This window comes from Nicotiana tomentosiformis, chromosome 5 (assembly GCF_000390325.3).
Source record: "Nicotiana tomentosiformis chromosome 5, ASM39032v3, whole genome shotgun sequence".
In the NCBI taxonomy this organism is placed as follows: domain Eukaryota; kingdom Viridiplantae; phylum Streptophyta; class Magnoliopsida; order Solanales; family Solanaceae; genus Nicotiana; species Nicotiana tomentosiformis.
The window spans coordinates 104,413,740-104,437,785 of record NC_090816.1 but is presented as its reverse complement, the minus strand read 5'-3'; the positions used below and the strand labels follow the sequence as shown (position 1 = coordinate 104,437,785).

The following is a 24,046-nucleotide window of genomic DNA, read 5'->3' as shown; positions in this document are numbered from 1 at the left end:
ACACCAGAACCAGCAATCCAACTTCTTAACAAAACACTCTGAAGCCACTCCAAAACTCACCCGAGACCCCCGGGACCCCGTCCAATCACACCAACCAGTTCAATAACATAACACGGGCCTGCTTGAGGCCTCAAATCACATCAAACAACATCGAAATCATGAATCGCACCCCAATCCATGCTTAATGAACCTTAGAAATTCAAACTTCTACATTCGATGTTGAAACCCATCAAATCACGTCTGATTGACCTCAAATTTTACATACAAGTCACATTCAACATTACGGACCTACTCCAACTTCCGGAATCGGAATCGAAATCCGACCCCGATATCAAAAAGTCCACTCCCGGTAAAACTCCTCAAAACCCTTCAAATTCTAGTTTTCGCCAAATGACATCAAAATGACCTACGACCTCCAAATCCACATCCGGGCGCGCTCCCAATACCAGAATTACAATATGGAGCTATTCCCAGGCTCGGAATCCCAATCGGATATCAGTAACATTGAAATGCACTTCAACCCAAATTTAGGAAATTCTTCCAAACGCCAATCTTCCACAATAGGCGCTGAAACGCTCCCGCGTTATCCAAAATCCAATCCGTACATACACCTAAGTCCAAAATCATCATACGATCCTGTTAGAACCTTCAAATCCTGATTCCGAGGTCATTTACTCAAAAATCCAATCTTAGTCAATTCTTTCAACTTAAGGCTTTCGAAATGAGGATTTTCCTTCCAAATCAACTTCGAACTCACTGAATCTCAATTCCGACTACGCGTACAAGTCATAATACTTAAAGTGAAGTTGCTCATGGCCTCAAACTGTTGAACGACGTGCTAGAGCTTAAAACGACCGGTCGGGTCGTTATATAGTTCAACATACACCCTAAACAATTCAATTAATACCATAAACAATTCAATTAACCTCACAAAACATAAGCTTTATCCAAAAAGTTCAGCACTTACCCCTAAAAGTTCAATTCACAAGAACAATTCCTAAAAACTCAATTCAATTCAAAATTAAACATTCAATTCCTAACTAAACTGCTCAAATCAATACAAACTTAAACATTCAATTTATACCCTAGGTAATCAATTCAATTTTAACAAGACCTAAACCCTAAATTTCAATAAAATTCAAAGTTAAACAATCAATTTAAACAATAATTAACTAATTCATAACTAATTAATAAAATATTAAAATTATACAAACAATGTAAGTTCAAATCGAAACCTGGAATTTTTAAGAGGTGGAGGAGGAGGGGCAGTGGCGGCAGTAGCAGCGGCGGGGTCAGTGGCGACATGGGGTGGCACGGAGGAGTGGGGAATGGGATTTGTGTGAGGAAATATAGGAGTGGGGGAAGGGTGATGTGTGTGTGTGAGGGAGAAGAGAGTGGGGAGTTAGAAAATTTTGAGAAGAGAATAAGAGAAATTAGGGGGAAACCTCGTATTTCAAATCTAAAATTAAAGGTATCGTTGGTCGGTACACTTAAGTGATCGTTGACTGTGTTTGACCACAGTTAGCTGACCGAATTTGGTCGTTTATCTTTAAAAAAACTAAATTAAATTTTTTGTGTTATTATTTCTTAAAATATTATAAACTTTAAAAAAAATTATAAACTATAAGTATATATATTTTATCAACTCATATATTTACTAATAATTAATTATAAACTATAAGAATAATCTTTATAAATAATTATATTAACTAATTACTTTTAATAAATTATAAGCATATATTTTATTCACACATATATATAATTAATCAATCATAATAAAAAAAAATAAAGATATAATTAATCAATCATAATAAACAAATAAAGGCATATATATGAGATATTTATTTTATTATAATTCCACATTTCATCGTATATATTCATTCATTTTATAAGTAATTACAAATTACATAGATTAATAAATATCGGTCATGACGTTTTACCTTTTGTATTCATCTATCTAAGTTAATTTTCTAAATTATAATTAAGTATATGAGTCATTTCAAGTACACACACATACACTATATTATAATTGATGATCAATCACATATATTACTATGCACAAAAACTTGATCAATTGATGATTTGGTAAACCAATATTATTTATTTTAAATATGTTTAGTCGATTGTTATATTAACTCGTTTACTTAATGTTAATAGCTTCTTTCGTTTATTTAATCTGTGATACATTTATACATATCAAAGAAGTTTAGTATTGTTCTATATTTCATTCATTCATCACTAATAATGCATGACATAGATTAATCAATAGGTCTAGATATTTTATTTTTAATATTTACCGATATAGGTCAAAATATTTTGTTTTTAATATTCATTGACGCATCTAAGTAAGTTATAAGTCGATGAATCAATTTACACATAGATATATTTGATGATGATCAATTATATATACTAATTAGATTATTGCTTCTTCACAAGTTTATCCCCAAACAAACCCGACCGTGTGGCCTTAGCGCTTCGCGTTCTTAGATGCGGCTATATATATATATAGAGAGAGAGAGAGAGCGAGAGAGAGAAAGAGAGAGAGAGAGAGAGAGATACACTTCGTTGTACTAATTTAACTATATATAGCTTGTTATAGTATATGTTAGTACATTCATTATTTGTATTACAAAATAAATTGTTAATGAATTATATTTATATTGCTTAGATAGTAAATTTTAATATGATTCAAAAGTTTGACCATGTTTGACCTAAGAACCGACCGAAGTTGTTCGGTTATTTATCATAAATGACATCTACCGACCAAAGTTGGTCGGTAAAATTTTCTCATGTAATAACCGACCGACTTTGGTCGGTAACTTCAACTATAAATTTTATAAAATATTTTAAATAATAATATAATTATTAAAATTTAAAAATATGGGTCCACCTTACCGACCGATGTTGGTCGGTAATCAAAAAAGTGCTTTGCCTGAGCAAGTTTGACCATTGCGGTCAAATGTTTGACCAATATACTCACCGATTTCGGTCGGTATGTAATTTAAAAAAATATATAAAATATTATTTTGGTAACTTCCGCCCACTTTGGACTGTTTTTTTGTCTCTTTTGTTAACCGACCAATGTTGATCGGTACGCCTCTGTCGGATTTTTTTGCGGATTTTTAGTAGTGCGAGTGTCTACTTGAAATAGTCTCTTTACGTTCATAAGATAGGGGTAAGGTTTCCGTATATATTATCCTCTATAGATTCTACTTGTGCGAATACAATGAGTATGTTAATATTGTTGTTATATTGTATACATTGGGATATATAGTGTACAATACAACCGGTCAAGATCGAAAAAACGCATTAGATGGATATTTACACTCCTTTCTTCTAAAGAGGCCTATCACTTCGTTGTACCTTCTTGGCTTGGGCTCCAATTGAATAATGTTCAGATATATCTCTTTTTTTGTTTTTGCAAAGGCTGGAATTTGTCGTTAGAAAATAATGTCCAATAAAATGAATTATTCTTGAACTTTATGTTAGTGAGTTTTTATTATCTCTAAAGGAACGACTCAATACTCGTGTGCTTTTCTTTTAACCACCCATTTAGCTTTCAATCCTTCAATTAAATGTTGCATCAATTCTTGACTTTATAAACCCAAGAATAGAGGGCAGATAAAAGAATAGAGGGTATATTTTTAGACAAGAAAAAAGACAATTATTTTTGCATTTCAACTTATATCCATTTAACTCCAAATTTTGTACAAATTTTCATTACTTGGAATATATGGAAAAATCCACAAAGGTACGGGAGATTATGTAGAGGGGATGGATGCGCTTTAATGTGCAAAATGGGTTTTAGGCCCCACCATTTAATATTTTTAATTTACGAGTCAGAGGGTCACATTTCCTTGTCCATATTTTAACCTCCTTCTCATATTTACCCATTTTAGAGGATTTTGCCAATCCCATCCAACTTTGTTTCCTAGTAAAAAAGAAATGTAGTCAGAGAAAGATATTGCTTTCGAAGTGAAAAAAATATATTTCTTTTAGGGAGGTCTTTATTGGAATAATAGTTTTGCATATGCCTTTGAATCTTGATCGCTTAGATATTTGCTAGTTTAGATAATTGTTATTTTGCGGTCTATTTAGATAATATATACGCACAATTAATGTGGAAAGTGACATAATTTCACTAATTAGGATAAAATCATTAAACAAATTATTTTATGAGACAGGAAAGATATTGAGGTAGTATATAATAAATTCTAGAAAAAACTTCTGCATGCATATCTTTTTGGTTTACCTTTCCTTTCACACTCTTATAAGTAATTTTATAATAGTAATTATTTGTCTTATAGAATAATTTTAGCTAAAGTTGAGTAAAAGTATATTCTATAACTTTTTAATAATCTCAGCAGTAGTAGTAGTAGTAAATTAGATATAAAAAGGAACTCTTTTATTAGAGATGGACATATAATTAGTAAGTGAATTCTAAACTGGCTATAGTCCTACTAATCTTTTATCTTTTGAACAACAATAGACACTTATTGTGTTCTGAACGTACCATAGTAATTAGTCGTGCAACAATTTGTATTTTATGTTCACAAATGTTTCGTTACTAATTCTTTCATCATGCACCAACATTTGATTATCACATTGGAAATAATTATTATTTCTTTTAATTTTCTGGAAGGGAGTTCAGACTTTGGGTTAAAACAAAAGGGGGAACTCGTGTGGGCAAAACACAAACATGCATCATTATGAAGGAACTTATTTAGGTGGAATTCATTGTATCAAAAATTTAAACCATTAGAGCAATAAAGCTACTAGTTAATTGAGTTATTATGCCTCCATTTTTTGTTACATGACAAAAACATTGCAATGATTGTGTCAAAGGTGGAAAATGAAACATTTAATTTAATTAAGAGACGTTTTGGGGAACGTGGCTGATATAAAATGGTAAAATTGACTCGTATTTGGTGTTTAGAGACGAATATAGCATGCTTGTTACGGATTTAACCAAACTTAATGCTTTCTACCAAAAAAGTTCATATTATTGTAAAAATTACAAAAAGTTCAACAAATATTAAATGTCAAACTGTCACGACCCAAAATTTCATCACAGGCGTCGTGATGGCACCTAGTCTCTAAGACTAGGTAAGTCGAATTTCATTACATTTCGAAGCATTTTTTATATATAGAATCTGAATTTAATAGATAATCAAAACAAACAGCGAAATAAATATGAATATAACAATCTCCCAAGACTGGTAGTATTGAGTCACGAACTCTAACTGAATACATGGGATGATCATGAGGACCGAATATACAATATTGTTTGATTAAAAATTAACAGTACAATGAAATGAAATGACTCCAAGGGACTGCGACGACCAAGCAGTTGTAACGACCTGACTTGTCGTTTTAAGAATTAACGTCTCGTTCACTGACTTAAGATCTCGAGCAACTTTCTAATAAGTATTATGACCCGCGAGTATGGTCGAGTTTGATTTTCGGAAGATTCGAAATTTAATTAAAAGAACAATTCATATTTAAGAAGCGTAAAAGAAAAAAGTTGGCCGGGGAGTTGACTTTTTGATATTGGGGCCGGAATCCGATTTTTAAAATTTGGAATACCTACATTATATTATTTATGACTTGTGTGCAAAATTTAAAGTCATTCCGGATTGATTTGATATATTTCGGCGCAAAACATAGAAGTGGGGAGATTCGAAAACTCATAATTCGATTCGAGGCGCAATTCGTAATTTTTGACGTTGTTTGACGAGATTTGAAGCCTCCACTAAGTTCGTATTATATTTTGGGACGTATTGGTATATTTGGTTGAGGTCCCGAGGGGCTTGGGTGTATATTTTGGGTCATTGGTTGAGAGATTAGTAAAATTAAAAAATTTGGGAGTTTGACCATGGTCAATATCGGGTCAAGACGACCTATTTTCAGTGTTTTGAGTGCGCGAACAGGTCCGTAGCGTATTTTATTATTGAAATTCATATATGGTTTGTGTGCTGAGGCAAAAAGGGAAGTGCGTACCTCAGGGGAATTTTGCGGACCGCACAATTTTGGTGCGGACCGCGCTCCAGTCCGCAGTGGAGTTCGCGAACTGCACACTTTTGTGTGCGGCTGCGCTCAAGAACTCTCAGATTCGCTGGTCTGACTTCGGAAGCTCATATCTTTTGATCTATAAGGAAATTTGAGATGATTCAAAAACGAAGGTTGTAGGTCTTCGTGTCTAGTTTCCAGAAATGTAAATAAATCATAATTCAGACATTTATAGAGAAGGTTATGGACAATTTACTGAAGCCTGGTAGAGGAGAAGGCTGTGAAGTGCGGCCACACCATTTTCTTGCGACCAGAGGAGATAGGGATGTGCGGCCGTGCCATTGTTGTGCGGACCGCATATTGAAAGTTCAGAGGATGTACTATATATCCGAGATTTAGGTTATTATTTTATTTTTGGACTTTGGGAGTTCGGTTTGAGATAACTTTTCGTGAATTTTTCAAGAAATTCATCGGGGTAAGTGATTCTCATTCGGATTTGGTTAATATACATGAATATATCACCGATTTCATCATTTTATTAGTACTTGGAGATGAAAATTTGGAAAAAATTATAGAAACTCCATAAACCACAAATTTAAGATTTGGAGGTCGAGTTGTTATTGGAATTCGATAAAATTGGTATGGTTGAACTCGTATCGGAATGGGTGTTCGGATTTCATAAAAAATTATGTTGGTTTCTGAGGGGCGGGTCCCACGTTGACTTTTGTTGACTTTTTGGACTAAATTTTTAAGTCGACATTTTATTATCCGGAATTATTTTCAATGAATTTTAATGAAGTTATACAACTTATTTGAATAGATTTGAGCAGTCCAGAAGTCAATTCAAGCAAGAAAGCAATTTTGGAATATCGGCATAATTTCAAAAAGGTAAGTGTCTTGCTTAACCTCGAGTGGGGGAATTTTCTCTTAGGCATTGAGTCTTATGTGCAATTTGTGTAATTGAAAACCATGTACACGAGGTGACGAGTACGTACTTGGTTTATATGTGCAAATTTTATTGAGTTAAAGTCTCGAGCATATTGTGTAGTAAATTGGATAATTGTTGATATATATTTAATCATCTATTTGTCGTGCCTACATCCTTGTTGTTGAATCTGTTGTTATATGACAATTTGATGTAATTGTTACTTGATTATTTATGAAATTCCGTGAATTTGCTGGTTTGATAATTATTCAAATTTAATTTAATTTTAGATTTTTTTCCTTTGTAAATAAATAATTAAATGAGCTTAAGGAGAGGTGTTTATATAATTATTGAAAATTTAGATTTAATGAAGACTTTGCTTTATGTTGAGTAATTTCTATCTCTATTGATTGTTTTTGGGTGTTGTACACATTGTGTGGAGCCTTAGGCTATTTGTTGTGAAATTAATTAACTTAGTTGTATCTTTGGAATTTTGGTTGTAGCCATTGGGCAAATTGTGATATGAATTGATTTTGTTATGTTGCCGTGATAATTTCCCGTGTAAATTGTTGTGTTGTGTTAATTATTATTTTGAAGATATAAGGGTGGCATTTCACCATTGATATTATGTGGGTATAAGAGTGATATTTCACTGTGGTTGTGTTTGTTGGAATATTGTCTGGGCGAAGCGATAAGAGTGACAATAGGAGCAATAAGGGTGGCTATTAATATTGTTTGGGAGGAGTGATAAGGGTGGCTATATGAGCAATAAAGATGGCTATTGATATTGTCTGGGCAGAGTGATAAGGGTACATAGGAGTGATAAGGGCGGCAATATGAGCGACGAGATGTGATGATGTGGAGTTGTGGTGTTGGGTGATTTTTATGTGATGCTGTAATTTTCTTGTGTTTAGTTTTATACCTTGTGTAATTTGTCTTGTTGATGGTAAATTGATACCAATCTGATTTATGTTGAAATTGAGAGCATGTGGCTATTGCCAGGCGGTTTATAAAATGAAATGTAGGCACGAGGTGCCGTGAATTGTGATATGAGATGGGGATATTGACACGTGAATTGTCCATGCAATTATGATATGAAATGTGGGCACGAGGTGCTGTAATAAAATGATAATGATATTTGGCACGTGAATTGTCCATGCAGTTGTGATATGAAATGAGGGCACGAGGTGCCGGAGAAATATGATGGTTTAATTACGGGCACGAGGTGCTGTGGAAATATGAAAAATTAGCCGAGACCCGTATTTACGAAAAATATGAAAATGGGTTGAGACCCGTATTTTTATGATTTTGAAATGAGGTATCACATGGTGACTCTTTAATCGAAAGAATTATATTCAAAATATTTATTTGAAAGGATTTTTATTCAAGAAGAATTATATGAAAGAATTGTATTTGAAAGATATTTATTCGACGAAATTATATTTGAAAAAGAGTTTTATTCGTAAGAATTATATGTTAAAGATATTTAATTGAAGAACTTGATTTAACTTGGTGTAAGTATTTATTAATTATTGAGCGATATTAAAATGACGATTTTATTGTCTTACTGTGCATATCATTGGTTGTTTTACAACATAACAATTTATATAATTATATATACAATAATAATAATAATATACCTAGTGTATTTTTATAATATGGAGTCTGAAAAGGTAATATATACGCATATCTTACTCCTATCTTGTGAAGATAGAAATATTGTCTCTTCAAACAATAATCTATATCATTATAATGGATAAAATCCACCATACCTCTAAGAAAATTAACCAAATGTTTTTTTTCTACCAACAATAAGTATCTCAATTTAAGTATATCAATAAAATCAAGGAAATTGGAAGTCGTTCATGGCCTATCATGCACAACAATAGTATGTACTTGTTCACTGCAACGGTAAAGTAAGCATATAATTGAAGAAGACGTGAGAGAAAATGGGACCAAAGGCCTAAAAGCCAAAAAGGGAACACAAATAAGGGAAAATCACACTGCGGGCGCAATAACAGTGCAGATATAATGGGTAGCCCCCACACCTCCTTAAATTTCTATTGTAAATGAATCAATTCTACCCCCACGCGCTCTTTGTTTTAAACTCTTATTTTTAGGGAGTGAATAGAATTTGGCCTCTAGGAAAAAATATAGAATTTGGCCTACCTGTCTAGTTTTTCATCATGCTATTTTGTTTTATTTCATTTTTTTTTGTATGGAACAGAGGATAACTCATTATTACCAAAATAAGGTTACATAGATTTTTTTTTAAAAATAGATGCCCTATATTGGCTGCTTGAACTAGACTCATTAGTTTCTTTTCTTTTATTTGAAAAAAAAATGAGCAGACGAAAAATAGATACAACCTCGATACATTTTACTTGAAAAATTTCTCAAAAAGTTATTATTACTACTCTCATTCATTTCAATGTCAATAAAATAAGAAATCTATATAGGTTATAGCATCAATGGTTAAAATGAGAGTTTTTCTTGTATGATATTTGCATATGAACATGATAATTCTTATCTCATAAATATAATTTTGATTGATAGTACGTCTAAAAAACATATATATAGACAAATATTTAATAATCTTAATTAGACTACTATAAGAAGATATTTGTAATTTAGGTATTTAGATTATTTTATTATGATAATCAAAATTTGAAATTACTATCATACATTTATTTGGTAGCTCTTTAAATATGAAAAAAGCTAAAAAGAAAAATTTTATATAAGAAAATAATTATTTACTCAACGAAGAATGTAATTTTACGAAAATACAACCGTGATATTTCAATCGTACACATATTTAACCTTGTGCATAGATAATAGTGATATAATTCTGCAAGATCGTATAATTTTTAACAAAAAATATAAAAATAAAAATTCTCCCTATAGAGAACTTGAATGGTCATGAACTTCAAAAGTCATATATCAGATCAATTTTCATTTATTCTTTTCTTGAACATTAAATACTTGATTTAATTAAGTACACCACAACTTCTTCCCATATAGAAGAATAAGTCTTCTTTACAATCAAATTTAACAATAATCAATTCATTAAATAAAGATAACTTATAATTTTTATATCATTTGTGTCTTCACTTTCTTGTAGTCGATTATGTCGTAATCTAAGAAATATATTATTCTTGAAAAGAATTAGAGAAAAAAATTCAAGAATATATTGTGTTCAGTTAGTTATAGAAATAAAGTATTTATAAAAGTCATGTTTTACTTTTATAAGAACTAATTTTCTCATATATTTTGTTTGTAAGGACATTTCATTTTGATTTCAGGAAAACTAAGTCTATTTTTTAATTTACATTTATTTGGTTTATAAACGTTTTTCAAATCCAAGATTCCAAGAGAAGACCACCAACAAAGCCAAACACTGGGGTATCGACTAGCGCGTGGGAGAAGTGCGACTGATAAAGCAGCTCACAAAAAAGAAAGAAATCTGACCCCACCCACCCTCCACTATTATTTCATTTTTACTTCACTGGAATTAATTTCGCAATCTGCAACTACATTTTCTGCATAAAAATAGAAAAGAGAAATTTACCCAAAAACCAGTCTTAAAATTTGACTGTCCAAAATTTCTCCGAAAAAAGCACAATCTTTTTGTCCGAGAGCTGCTCCTTTCTCTACTCCTTTTTTCATACCCCAAGCTCTGCTCCTTTCTCAGTTCTTCTCTTTGCTTTTGGTTTTTACTTGCTGCGTATACACAAGACAGGTTGGTTTGTTTTCTTGTTTTATTGCTTGTTTATAAATCTCAATTTGTCTACAATTATATGGGGTTCAAATTTTCTTTATAGCTTCTGCTAAGTGTAACCTGTTCTTGATTTGTTTAAATTGTTCTTTAGATCTATTTGATTTTGCAAGATGTCAACTTCACGGGAAGGATCAGTGGTTTTGTCTGCTTTCTGGAAACTCATTTGCATTTTAGAATAGGACTTTTATGCATTTTGTCTTTTTCTCTCCTTTAATTGGACTGCTCACTCTGCTTGTAGTGATTAATGCCTGAAGGTACTAATGGAACTCGGTTCTTTAAAGTTTTTGTCTGTGAAAATATTGCTGTGATTTGTGTAATTTGTTATTGAACTTGGATAAAGAAGTGCACTTGATTGTGGAACTTGACTAAGAAATGGTAAATGTGAAAATACACTGGGGTTTTAAGTTTAATTTCCACATTTCTAGCTCCCTAATATTTTGATAGCTCCATTTGTGATGTGGTAGGCCAATTGACTTCTTATTTGGTTAGTTTTTGACTTATGTCCTATCATATGTGGATCTACTGTTGCCCTAAGCAAATGTGGCAGGAGGGGTGATGAAGCACCAAATTCACGAGTTTATTGGCAAAGGTTGAGTGACTTGTGTCTTAGGTCATAGGTTCGAGCCCTGCGCCAAGCAAGCTAACTCTGGTATTTAAGTGGAGAAGGGTAGAGGGGCAGGCCTGTCGTCCTCGAGTTTCGAAAGCTGCGGTTGGCCCAAAGGGTCAGCTCCAGTCGGATTTCTCGGTCATAAAAAAAATGTATAAAAATACTTTTTTTGTGCCAAACCTCTGACTTGATGTGTTGTCGGTGACTAATGGAAGAGTATCCGACTAATGGAAGAATATCAAAGTTCTTTTGTTATGCACATTTGTTGACTTCTTATTGTTCCTGTGGTTTATGGTGCAAAATGCATTTCAGAACTTACAAATGCAATCCAACATATCGTTGCAGGTACTGTTGCCTATAAAAGGTGGATCAAAAAGTGAATTCTGGCTCTTTTGGTCGAATGAGCATGGAGAAAGCTTCTGCTGACTGTCCGTATCCTGGATGCTTCTTTTGTGTTATGAAGGAAGCAAACCCAAACAAGCGCCGAGCCAGTATATTGAAGTTCTTTCGAGAACTTCCCTCACAGGATGATGATGGTCAAGTCCTTCCGATCAGTGGCCTATGGAATACTGCCATGGCGCATCCTAATGATCCGGAGTTTATTGAATTGGGGATATTTGAATGCATGTCAGCTCTTATTTGGAAGGGTTTAAAGAACCGCCGCTGGCTTTCACATGACCAAAATATATATATTCCTTATTATGCGGCACATATAATTGGATCGTACACCATGAATATGGAAGAGTTTGCCGAAAGAGCTGTGCGTGCTGGAGTCATCCCTCCTTTAGTTGAACTTTTGAGAGGTAGGCTAACTTGGGTTGAACAGAGAGTTGCAGTGAGAGCGTTAGGACATTTAGCTACCTATGCCAGCACCTTTCCGACTGTTGCAAGTCACGGTGAGATTCTAGAGCTCTCGATCCAACTCGCGATGAGTTCACTTGAAATTGTTTACTCTCATTTTTACCAGTATGTTGATAGAAGACTTAGTTATCATTGTGATCTTCTTACACGCGGCATGGGTGGAGTTGAAATGGAGTCCAGAAAAGCAGAAGAATGGGCCAGTCAGCTACAGTGTTGGTCCCTTCAGCTTATTAATTGCTTTGCTTTCAAACCTGAATTTCTTCCTACTATATGCAAGCCGGAATTTCTAGCCAAGCTTCCAGGAATGTGGGGTGGACTTGTTAATGAAAATTCCCCTGCTGGAATTGGTTTATTAAGGACAATTTGTCATCACAAGCTTGGTCGAGGGCCTGTTGCTGCATGTCCTGGTATTATAGAGGCATTGTGCAATATAGCTCGCTCATCAGATGACTGGCAGTATATGGCAATTGACTGTCTTTTGTGGTTGCTCCAGGATCCAAGTACCTGTCATAAGGTAATAATGTGCTTTAAAACTATTCTTCTGGAGCTAAGAGCTGGAATATTTTATTCGGTATTGGTATTAGGTTCAATAGAATCAAGTGGTGGAATAGGGTACTAATGTAGCTGGAATACTTTATTCAGTAGTTTGGTTTTTGGTTCAATTGAATCAGGTGGTGGAACAGGGAAGTTCTATGTTATATACAACAACATACGTGTCTTGGGAGGGTAGTGTGTGCGCAAATCTTATCCCTACCTTGTGAAGATAGAGATGTTGTTCCGAAGACCCTCGACTCAAGGAAAACGAAAAAAAAAAAGGGATAGAAATCAACCAGCAGTAACATATCAACAAGATAATAAGCTAATTGAAGAGAAGGAAACAACAGGTAACAAAAAAATTCTAAGAATACAAGAGTACAAGACTAATACTACTACCTACTGGTACAACATAGAAATACGCTCGGCTATCCGCTAACCTCCTATCCTAATTGTCGACCTCCACATCCTCCTATCAAAGGTCCTCAGTAAGCCGACGTTGCGTCATATCCTGCCTAATTACCTCTTCCCAATATTTTTTAGGCCTACCTCTATCTCTCTTCGCACCCAACAAGGCCAACCTCTCACACCTCCTCACCGAAGCATCTGCACCGCTCCTCTTCACATGTCCGAACCATCTCAGCTTTGATAAATGAATTTATTTTCTCTTTTACTTCTTGGAGCTTAACTTTGATCACATAAGTTCATCTATTGACTGTGAAAGTGCTCCATTCCTTTTCCTATGTCATGTTTGCCTCCAGAACTTGTTAGTCAAAAATAGGTATATACTTCACTCTTTGGATGCCTCTTTTCTTAGTTCACGATATAGGTATCTCATATTCTCATCATAGATGTTTAACTGATCTTTGAAGTCAATTATGTTCATACAACTCTAATTCAAAGAGGTTGGGTCATTCAGAATGTGCAAGAATTCGTATTTGGGAGCATGCACATGTAAGTCCATAATTTGTAGAGAGAAGAAGGAAACAAAAGATGAGTGTTATAGTTATGGGAATTTTGTGTAAACTTTAGAGTATGCTATTGGTATGGCATAAGTGATCACCCTAAAAAGAAACCTTCTGTCTTAAAAGCAATGTTCCGCAGTACTTGTCCAAAAAAAAGAAAAATGAAATCCCCACAGAACAGGTTTGGAATACTGTTGTAGTATTCTGTTACTTAGCTTGGGATATACAGCTCCATTTGGTGAAGTCTATGAATACTAGAATAAGTATTCAAAAAAAGTCTATTAATACTAGAATGAGTATTGAAGATAAACATGTAACACCTGAAAGGTGTAATATCTAATGAGATGGTATTAGTAAAAATTAGAAAGAAATAGAAATGAAGAAACGAATCAATCAGTAAATAGAAGAGTGCACATACTTTCAACACCACACTTGAGTTTCACGCTTTACATATACTCTTGAGAATTTCTGCCTTTAAGAACCTGAGTTCTGAAGTGTGATACCCTCTCAATCACATGAACAATTGGAAAGCTTTGTCAACTACCAACACCGTCAGTCCCCAGTTTCTTCTCCCCAACACCAGCATGTGCATGTGCTATGGATGACAGTTTATGTTCATGTATTAGAAGGAAGGACGTAAAGCAAAATGGTGGTGTGAGGATGTTGGTCATGTTTACTTGCAATAATTTTTTATTTCCCATCCTATTGAGCCTGATGTGCCAATCGGTCTTGAAGGTGTTTGGCTTTGCTCTGTCAAAAGGTTAAAATGAGCATCTTGTTTGGTTGATCTACTTCTGCGTTCAGATATTTTTTCACAATTTATTTCTGAGTTAGGTTGTTGTTAACAATGACAACTCTTTCTTATTGTTGTTGAGATGCACCAAATCAACAGGAGCCATACAATTATGGCTGATAGCATTCTTGTGAATCAGTAAGAAGGTTTTGTTTTGCTTAACACCTATTTTCAGGTAGAATCAGAGAATCCATTTTAGAAGTGAAATGACACAATGTGATGGAATCATATTAGTTTATCCTCTGGAGTAACCTTTAAGACCTTTTGCAACAGATAGAAAAAATCTACTTGCACAATGAGAATTAACTCCAACTGTTAATAGAAATGAGAAGAATAATTATATTAATTTACTTGCACCATTACACATTAGGTATTGGACACACTGAAAGTCTTTCTCATTGCGCTTTATGAAAGTCTTTCTCATCTTCTAGTTTTAAGAGAATGAATATTGTAGTTGCTTTAACTTGAGAAGAGAATACAACAACTACTAAGCCTCAGTCCCTAACAAGTTGGGGTCAGATATATGAATCCTCATTGATCATGTTTCTCCATTTAGATTCATATCAGGTACAAAACAAAATAAAATAAAAAGTACTAGAAGCTCTTTATATTTTCTGTTTGTATAAGAATTTCTAATAAGACTAAAAGACTCCTAAGCATAAGATCTAAAGAAATGTACTAACATGTTTAAAACGTATTTCCAACTAACTAGTATCGTCTATATGGATATTTTACTTCTATTGTGCCCTATCAGGGCGAAGTTATGTATGGTCAAGGGTGATCAACTGAACACCCTTCGTCGAAAAATTATACTATGTGTAGGGTAAAATATTACTCGTTATTGATTAAAAAATAGACTTTGAACACACCCTTATTGAATTTCCTGACTTCGCCACCGTGCCCTATCCTAAGCTAACAACAACAACAATCCAGTATAATCCCACTAGTGAGGTCTGGGGAGGGTAGTGTGTACGCAGACCTTACCCCTACCCTGAAGTAGAGAGGTTGTTTCTGATAGACCCTCGGCTCCCTCCCTCCAAGAACTCCTCAACCTTGCTCTTGGGGTGACTCGAACTCACAACCTCTTGGTTGGAAGTGGAGGGTGCTAACCACTAGAGCAATCGTCCAAGAATTCGAGGAAAGCGTAGGTCTTTATTGACAACTTCCTTTCATGTGATTTTAGGTCTACCTCGTCCCTTTTAACATCTTCACCCACCACGGTTTCACACTTATAGGCCGGTGCATCGGGAGGTCGATGCAAGACACGACCAAATCATCTTAATATACTTCTCATTTTGTCCTTAGTGTGTGCTACTTGCACCTTCTGACAAATGTAAATTCTTAATCTTTTCTAGTCATGTATGACCGCACATCCATCTTTGCAACTCTCATTTTACGGATGTTTTTAACTTTAGCGGCCCAAAATTTATTCTCATGTAACATTGCTGGTCTTATAATTATTCTATATAACATATTTTTCACTACGGTAGTCATCTCCATATCACATAACACCCCAGTAACACTTCTCCATTTCAGCCATTCGATTTTGATTCTATGTGTATCATTTTTATCTATCATTTCGTTCTCTTGGAACAATGAGCCTGGATATCTGAATTATTTGCATTTAGGCACTATAGTCACGTCTAATCTCACCTCAATTTCACTCTTCCCATGCTCATTAAACTTGTAGTGCATATATTCAATTTAACTTCTACTTATCCTAAAATCCTTACTCTCTAAAGTGCTTCTCTATAGCCCAAGCTTTTGGTTGACACCTTTGCACAATAATGTCAGCAAATAGCATACACCATGGAACCTAATCTTGTATTGTGTTGGTTAGCTCATCAATAACTAGGATAAACAAATATAGGCTCAATGCCACTGTGTAAACCCATGCTAATGGGAAACTTCATTGCATCTCTATCTACTATTCTCACACTAATAATGGCTCCTTCATACATATCCTTTATCAAATTCATATTTTGACCGAGAGGAAAAGGCTTAACATATTTGACAGATTCAAGACACTTCTCGAACTTAGGACTAATTACTTTGAGTAGACTCTACGGTTAATTGTAGCTAGCAAAGTCCTCAGGCTGTAAATACTTTTGAGACCCCTTGTCTTACCAATGACATGAACTTGACTTATCAAAAGAAAAAAAATATTCTAGAGAGGCCATGTCAGTGTTATGACTAACACTGTGAATAGAATGCAACTCGAGGAAGATGAAAACGTCAAATAAGGAACAGGCATGTCCATGCATACTATTGGCTCTGTACCATTGTTTCCACAATGTACACTTTTGATTGCTCAGAGTTTAAGAATTTCCGGTCTCTTTCTGAAAGTTCTGCTATTCATATTGTTCCTGATATTAGTATCATTATAAACTACTGCAGCCATTTTCATCTCTAGCCTTCAGGTTCGGTATTGTACTGCTATGATCCATTAACATGTAAAGTTCTTTTTACTAGAATTTTAGTTTTTGTTTACTTATATTAAAGAAAGCGTAAATACAAAAAGTAATAAGGAAGAGTTGTAATTTGGCATCTTCCTGATGCCCTTTCAATAATATTATCTTACTTCATCAAAAAAAAAAAAGAAGTAAAAGTAATAAGGAAGACTAGGAGTTTTTCAAGGAATTTAACTCCACTCTGCGGACTGACCTTCCTTAGCAACTGAATCTATGAGTTCAATCAAATCGGATGTGGTATCAATTGAATAGAAATGGAAGCCTTCAGACATGATCTCTCTATGGTTTCATAGTCAAGAGGTGCCCATACGATGAGATTGTCCCCAGCTTTCTCCTATTTTCTCTTTGATAGCAATTTACAATATTATATTACAGCCATAAGCTGAATCTTAAGAAGCCATTCCATGCAGTATCTTAACCATAGATCTGGACACCGTTAAAAATGTCGAAGTTCTTATCTACTATTTTTTCTGTAGGTGATTGAAAAGACCGTACCTGCACTTGTGGATCTTGCAGAGATATCATCCCTTGGGGATCATAAGAAGCTTGGAGACTCTATAGTCAATGTTCTTCAGGAATGTATTGAATCACAAGGGACAGGTCGTACTCAAATCAATAGCCATGTGAAAGAAGAGGTTGACGAACTACTGAATTCCAAACAGAGACTAAAATGGGAGAAAAATATGCCTAAAGAGGACCTTCATATCAAACAGGCAGCAGCACTGGTGGTAAAACTAGAAGGAAATTCCCTGTTTTCATCAGGAAATATTTCCGGGGCTGCAGCTAAGTACTCAGAAGCATTGGCATTATGCCCAATTAGGTCAAAGAAAGAGAGAGTGGTGCTCTACAGCAATCGCGCTCAGTGTCATCTTTTGTTGCAACAACCCTTGGCTGCTATAGGTGATGCTACTCGTGCATTATGTCTCCATAATCCTGTGAACCGTCATGCCAAAAGCCTTTGGCGAAGAGCTCAGGCGTACGACATGCTTGGTTTAGCCAAGGAGAGCTTACTAGATGCTATTCTGTTTATAAATGAGTGTTCTCAATCAAATGATCCAGATCTGTCTTTGAGACAAAACAAGGTTCCTGATTATGCTGAGCGTTTAGTAAAAAAGCAGATGCGTGCAGCTTGGTTGTTTAGAGAGGCTGCTATTAAACATGGTGGAGTTCACTGTGAGGGTGATGCTGGAGACATGTGTGGCCAGGAAACTGATGATTCTGAATGGGAGACAGCAAGTGAAAGTGAAATAGGAAATGAGGAGAGGGATGAAATTGGTGATGACATTTGTGGATGGGAAAATGAGGTTGAAAGGAAGGATAAGTACAAAAAGGCTTCAATCAAAGGTAATTTGATTCCTAATTTCTAATGTTTAATTGCACCTATCACTCTAAGCTTATAGAATTGGTGACTTATCCATCTTGAGAATATAAGCTATACCGTGTATATGTCAACTTGACTGAAGTTATGATTTTTATCGTCCTTGCTTAATTAATCTTGTATTCAGTATAGATTTCATAACAATTAAAAAAAATTGTATTTTGTGTAGAGTGGGTGGATCTTTCACACCCTTCGTTTTGCCTCAAATGATTCCATCTCCAACTCTTTCCAAGTACATAGCCCATTTTGTCTATGATGTTAAACAGTTGAGAGCAACTGTCAATGTATGTATCCCGATTTTTCTGGAAATCATATTTAATCTTGAACAGTAATATATAAAGTGAGATATGCATAAGCAACTTTCTTAACTCGGTTAAATGCTGGATTACCAGTGGTGTTATCCATTGTCGTTACTTCCTGAAGAGAGGGGAGCAAGCTGGACATGAAGTAATTATTTAATGTATACAGCAAGTGATGCAAGTATATGATTTCCTTAAAATAGTAAAAGATTAGAATGACGAAACAAATATCTAATAAAGACTTCTCTTGGACGCTTACTATGAAATTCACAAATAATAAATCTTTATTTTCTAGCAGTGTCAAATGATTGTTTAACATTTTCTTCCAGGATTCTTCATGTTATTTTCTACATCTTTAAACTTAGCATTATCTAAATGCCAATGAGTTATCCTGCTGATCCTTGTCTAGACATTTTTATTGTTTAAACAGTAATGCTTAAAGATTGGCATGGTTGGGGCACTGTTAGTTGAGGGATCCGGATAGTTTGCCTATGAGTTCTTGGTAGTTGGGCTTGTTGAGCAAGTGCAGAATTAGCTGTAAGACCATGGTTCATATGTCTAACCATAACATAAAGGGGAATGTTAACTATGTCTGCCCTTCTTTCCTATGTTTCTTTTTTTTTTTCCTTTGTTTCGTTTGTGTTTCTCTTATCTTTACATTTGGCGTTTAAAAAAATTAATATAATGATTAGATCCGAAATTAATATAGTTTCCTTATAAAAAAATAAATAAATTAATATAATGAATTTGATGATCCTAGTTCAGTATATCCTTTGAACTTTGCTTCTGTATGTTAACTTTCTGCATTAATTGTTTCTCACCCATCCCCATAAAATTTTATTACTTTCCTTTTTTTACTGTGTCTCCAAGTTATGGTCCACTCTTAAGCCTAATATGCATAGACTACCAAATGTATCTTTCCAGTGAGGTCCGCAATAATTCATGTTAAAGCTTATAAGAGCAAGGGAAAATGACGATGTAAAGATCAAAGAGTTCCTGAATATAAAATGGTCCCAATCTTCCTGAAACTGACAAGAAAAAGAAAGAGCAGCTAAACAATTGGCATAGAGGGAGTACAAAGTTTTTAACTTACTTTTGTTGGACATACCTAATCAAACTAAGACCTAATTGGATGAGAGCTCTAGCCTTGTGGTCAAAGCAAGTTTTTGGAATGCACATTGTTGTACATGAAAGTTCATAGTTATGATTTCTGTAAACATTTACTGTTCCTGTTGAAATTGGTATACATTTTGTCCTTGTCTAGATGTGTTTCTGAATTTATATTGTGATGCATCTTGTTCTTGAACTTGACCCAACTTTTACACTGATGCAGAGATAAAACATGGATACAATGTGCAGCTTACTGAAGACGACGTGTAAATTTTCACCAATTAACCCTGTTCTGGGAGTTTTAGCATCCATTAGCTTGAGAATCTAAGTGTCTCTCTTGCTATGTCTACTCTGCACAAAGGCCAGAGGTGTTCGTTGTTGTTTTTTGCATGTTGCATTGCTGAATAATCTCTCCCCCCTCCCCCCTCTCTTTTTACATATAGTTTAAATAGAGCTAGAGGAAAAGAAAAGAATTGTTAGTGTGTTTATTTTACAAGTTTTCCTTTTTGGTTTTGGTTTGTTTCCAAGTCATTCTTTGAGAAATCAGCAAAGTCAAAAGTGATTTCTGTACATAAACTCTTGGGTATCTATTTGGCTAATTCTGGCAAAATGCAGTTGTGAGTCATCTTCATTTATATGATTGCGTCCGAAATGATTTTTAAGTATTTATTATATGGACCATAATTTATTAAAGCAGTTAGCAGAAGGCTAGAATGGCTTAAATTGTGTTAGCCTAGAGGTTGTGTTTGAAATTAACTACTCAGTTTATTGCTGTTTCTTCCCAACTTACCTTCAAATATTCGATACATTAAATTACTACAATTAATGTAGTAATTTAAGGCGTTATAAGATACATTATTTATCATTTATAACATGTTATTTTCTTACCAATCAGTACTTCTTATATAGGGTTACTATTGCTATTCATATGATCATAACAGTAAACAAATCAACAATCTTTTTTGCCTTTATATTTCTCCTCCCAATCCTTTTTAAGTTTGGTTTGAACTGCATTCTGAGCTAGCCTAATCAACATAAACCAAAACTTGTTGACTGATTTAATATACTTAATAAATTTCCTTCCTACCTTGTTTAATTTCGTGAGAGAAGATGTAGATCAGCAGTTTCTCATAATTTCCATTTGTATACAAGTGCATTTACAGTCGTCTTATTTATTAAATAATGTGAATGCTACTGCCTACCTTGAGACTGTTGTGTCTAACATCTAGACTTAACTATCAACCATTTTGATCCCTTCCACCAAACGGATTCCAAAAGTGAAAGTCAAAATCAAGAGTTTAAGTACTCAGTTTTGGAGGAATTTCCTTTTCGTTCTGTAGTATGTGTATGTACAGAAACTTACATTATAAAAATTTTGCTAGTACTCCACATCTTTTTTCTTTTATCGTCTTTGTTGCTTATAGTTTGTTCTATGTTAAAAGAGAAAGAAAAAGAAAATGACACACACATATATGTTCTCATGGAAAGCTAATTTGTCCGTTTGCTTTTTTAAAAAAAATTGTGCAAATATAGTGTTCAATGCTTTTCTTAAACATATTACGTACGTACGACTAGAATTTTGTTTCGACTATTGTGGGTTGTCCACTAAAATATGTGAATCATCAAATATGCTGCTCTAATTATAAAACTTGTGTAGACTTTTTATCCTGCATTTAGCTATAACGTTTTCTGTCACTTCCATTTTTTTTAATTTCAAACCCCATTTCCTTTTGTGAGTAAGGATAGAGTTTGCAATTATATTCAAAGGTAAATTTGAATTTTTCTTTTCCCTTTCTAAAAGTTTATTTTGGAAAGGGGGTGCATACGTGAAGAAGAGAAGGAAAAGAAAGAAAAGAAAAACCTTTGATTAAATTTTAATCGAAGTACAATTTCGATTAAAATTCTTGTCTTTGAATCCCCGAAAACAAAAATCTGAGTTCAAGTCCAAGCATTGTACGTATTTTTTTTTTCTCGAAAAAGATTCAAAAAGACAAAATGTTACAGCAATAAAAAAAGAAAAACAGGCACGATTCGTCAATTGTTCGACACTCTTTTGTTTTTTTAAAGCCAAACCCCGACTATTCACACTTAAACAATTCTCCAAATAATTTATCAAGGACTTGTTAAGTTATTTAGATTTTTTCCTTCTTTTAATTAGAAGTTTTAGGCTAAAGAGCAGTAGAAACCCTTTTAGAATTTGGTGTGCTGTGAAAATTATGGATGGTGAAAATTAGGAAATTTTTTATCCATGGTCATACAAGCGTAAGGTTCGTTTAACATAAATTACTATTCTATTATAAAACAATAAAAGAAGAAAAAGAGTATTACAGAGAAAAGTAGGGAGAGAGAATTCTTATTGATCGGGGATGGATTACAATGGAATATAAACCCTCTATTTATAGGAAAAAATAACTTAGCCACCAAGTAACAAACCCTAAAATCTCACTAAAATATAGGCATTCACCTTAAATACAATTCTATTTATAACACCCCCCTTGAATGTCTATTCAACAGATAGTGTGCCTCGTTAAAACCTTAACTAAAATAAAACTCAGTGGAAAAAAAATCTAGAGAAGGAAAAAGAGTACACATGTTTAATAATACGCCTTTTGGTTGCCTCATTAAAAACCTTGCAAGGAAAACCCAGTGGGACAAAACTCTGTAAGGAAAAAAGAGTACAACGTGTATTAACTCCCCCTGATGAGATAATTAATTCACATCTTTGATCCTTCGCATTTCAATTTTCTGCACCGTCTTCAAAAGATCATTGGTATAGATTTGATAAACAAATTAGTCATATTAACTTGAATGAATATATTGCACTTTGAAATCATCATTCCTGATAGAGATGTATTGTCTTCATATGATTTTGTTGGAATCGTCATTTCAATATCATCACATAGGGGCAAAACTTTTGTTATCATATTATCATGCATAAGTTATAGCAAGATATATATGTGCACAAATTACACTTAGGATGTGGTACTTCATGACTAAGAATTATATGTCATATAAGCTAAGTCATGTAAGCCATACAAATCGACTTTAGATGCATATCGAGTTTTCATGCCATGCTAGACATATAAGATAGATAAAAGTGATTGCACACACCATTGACTTTATACTTTCAAGTGTTTAACCTAAATGTCCAAAACTACATGTCTTTCATATGAAACCAATTCTATTCGAATTGTGTCTCTTCCATTTGGTCAATATTTTTGTGTTTGTATTCGACAGACTTAAGATTAGGGTTGTACATGGACCAGGTTGGTTCGATTTTTATCAAAACCAAACCAAACCAACTATATCGGTTTGGATTGATTTGGTTTTGTCGGATTTTTTGGGTTTTTCGGGTTTTTTTGTTATATAGTATTGTTTCAATCTTCCTTTATTAATTTTTTGATAAGTAAATATATGATCTATTAAAATATTCTTATGGAAGAATTTTCTTAGTAACACATGATAGTTATTTTTTAATCGCCTGACAATAATTTTACGTTAATGTAAACTTTCAAGATTAATCGAATTTAATAATTAAACATAAAAATAAATATGAACCTATGTAAGGATATGTTCTATTTAATTTTAAATTATCAAAATACCATTTCAAATTCGAAAAGATATAAGAATTTAACAAATCTTGATATATAAATATAGAAGAACAAAGAGATTAACATATTTCACTAACACTTGATAAGAAAGTGACCATACGACCAATTATTTAAAGTTAATAAATATGGAGCACTTCGTATTTAACTAAATATTACATCCTATAAGAGAATCGCAAATATTTCTTAATATTTTTTAAAGAAAATTTTATAATAAGTCTTAAAAGTATATATAAAAATTATATATTTATATATCGGTTTGGTTCGGATTTTTTTACTTAATACCAAACCAAATCAAACCAAACCTAATCGGGGGTTTTAATCAGTTTGGTTTGACTTTTCGGTTTGGTGCGATTTTCCGGTTTGGTTTGTACACCCCTACTTAAGATCCTCATCTATACTTAGCGCTATGATAGATGTCGTCAACGAACATTTTATATCGGTTCCAATATTTTTTTATAAAGACATAACATAGAGATATCTTCATTCATATTTTCAGGTACCTGCTTGATAAGTTGGTTTACATCACAGCTGTTTTAGCAAAAGGATTTATTGAGTGCCTCCACTTAATAACTAAACTATTGCTTATGAGAACAAAGTTATCTATATCAGTTTGATATAGGTTGTATATGAAAGTATATTACATTCTCCCCTCACAAGTGATTCAGGGTCAGGAACTAAATAATTCTATCTTATTATTGTTGATAT

At 33.7% G+C, this 24,046-nt stretch overlaps 1 protein-coding gene across 1 annotated transcript; it reads left to right on the top strand.

The window, feature by feature from the left end:
- The first annotated feature begins 10,476 nt into the window (after positions 1-10,476).
- On the top strand, positions 10,477-20,365 carry LOC104104757 (uncharacterized). The gene is made up of 4 exons (XM_009612942.4): positions 10,477-10,673; positions 11,665-12,694; positions 17,420-18,287; positions 19,954-20,365. Exons 2-4 carry the CDS (start codon positions 11,720-11,722, stop codon positions 19,998-20,000), a joined length of 1,890 nt encoding a protein of 629 aa, XP_009611237.1. The 5' UTR covers positions 10,477-10,673; positions 11,665-11,719; the 3' UTR covers positions 20,001-20,365.
- The last annotated feature ends 3,681 nt before the right edge of the window (positions 20,366-24,046 follow it).

Bases quoted from the DNA above. Each gene is read 5' to 3' on its own strand.
- LOC104104757 (XM_009612942.4), top strand. From the start codon at position 11,720: ATGAGCATGGAGAAAGCTTCTGCTGACTGTCCGTATCCTGGATGCTTC. The intron at 12,695-17,419 runs GTAATAATGTGC...TTTTTTCTGTAG, and splicing joins ATCCAAGTACCTGTCATAAG to GTGATTGAAAAGACCGTACC. The intron at 18,288-19,953 runs GTAATTTGATTC...ACACTGATGCAG, and splicing joins CAAAAAGGCTTCAATCAAAG to AGATAAAACATGGATACAAT.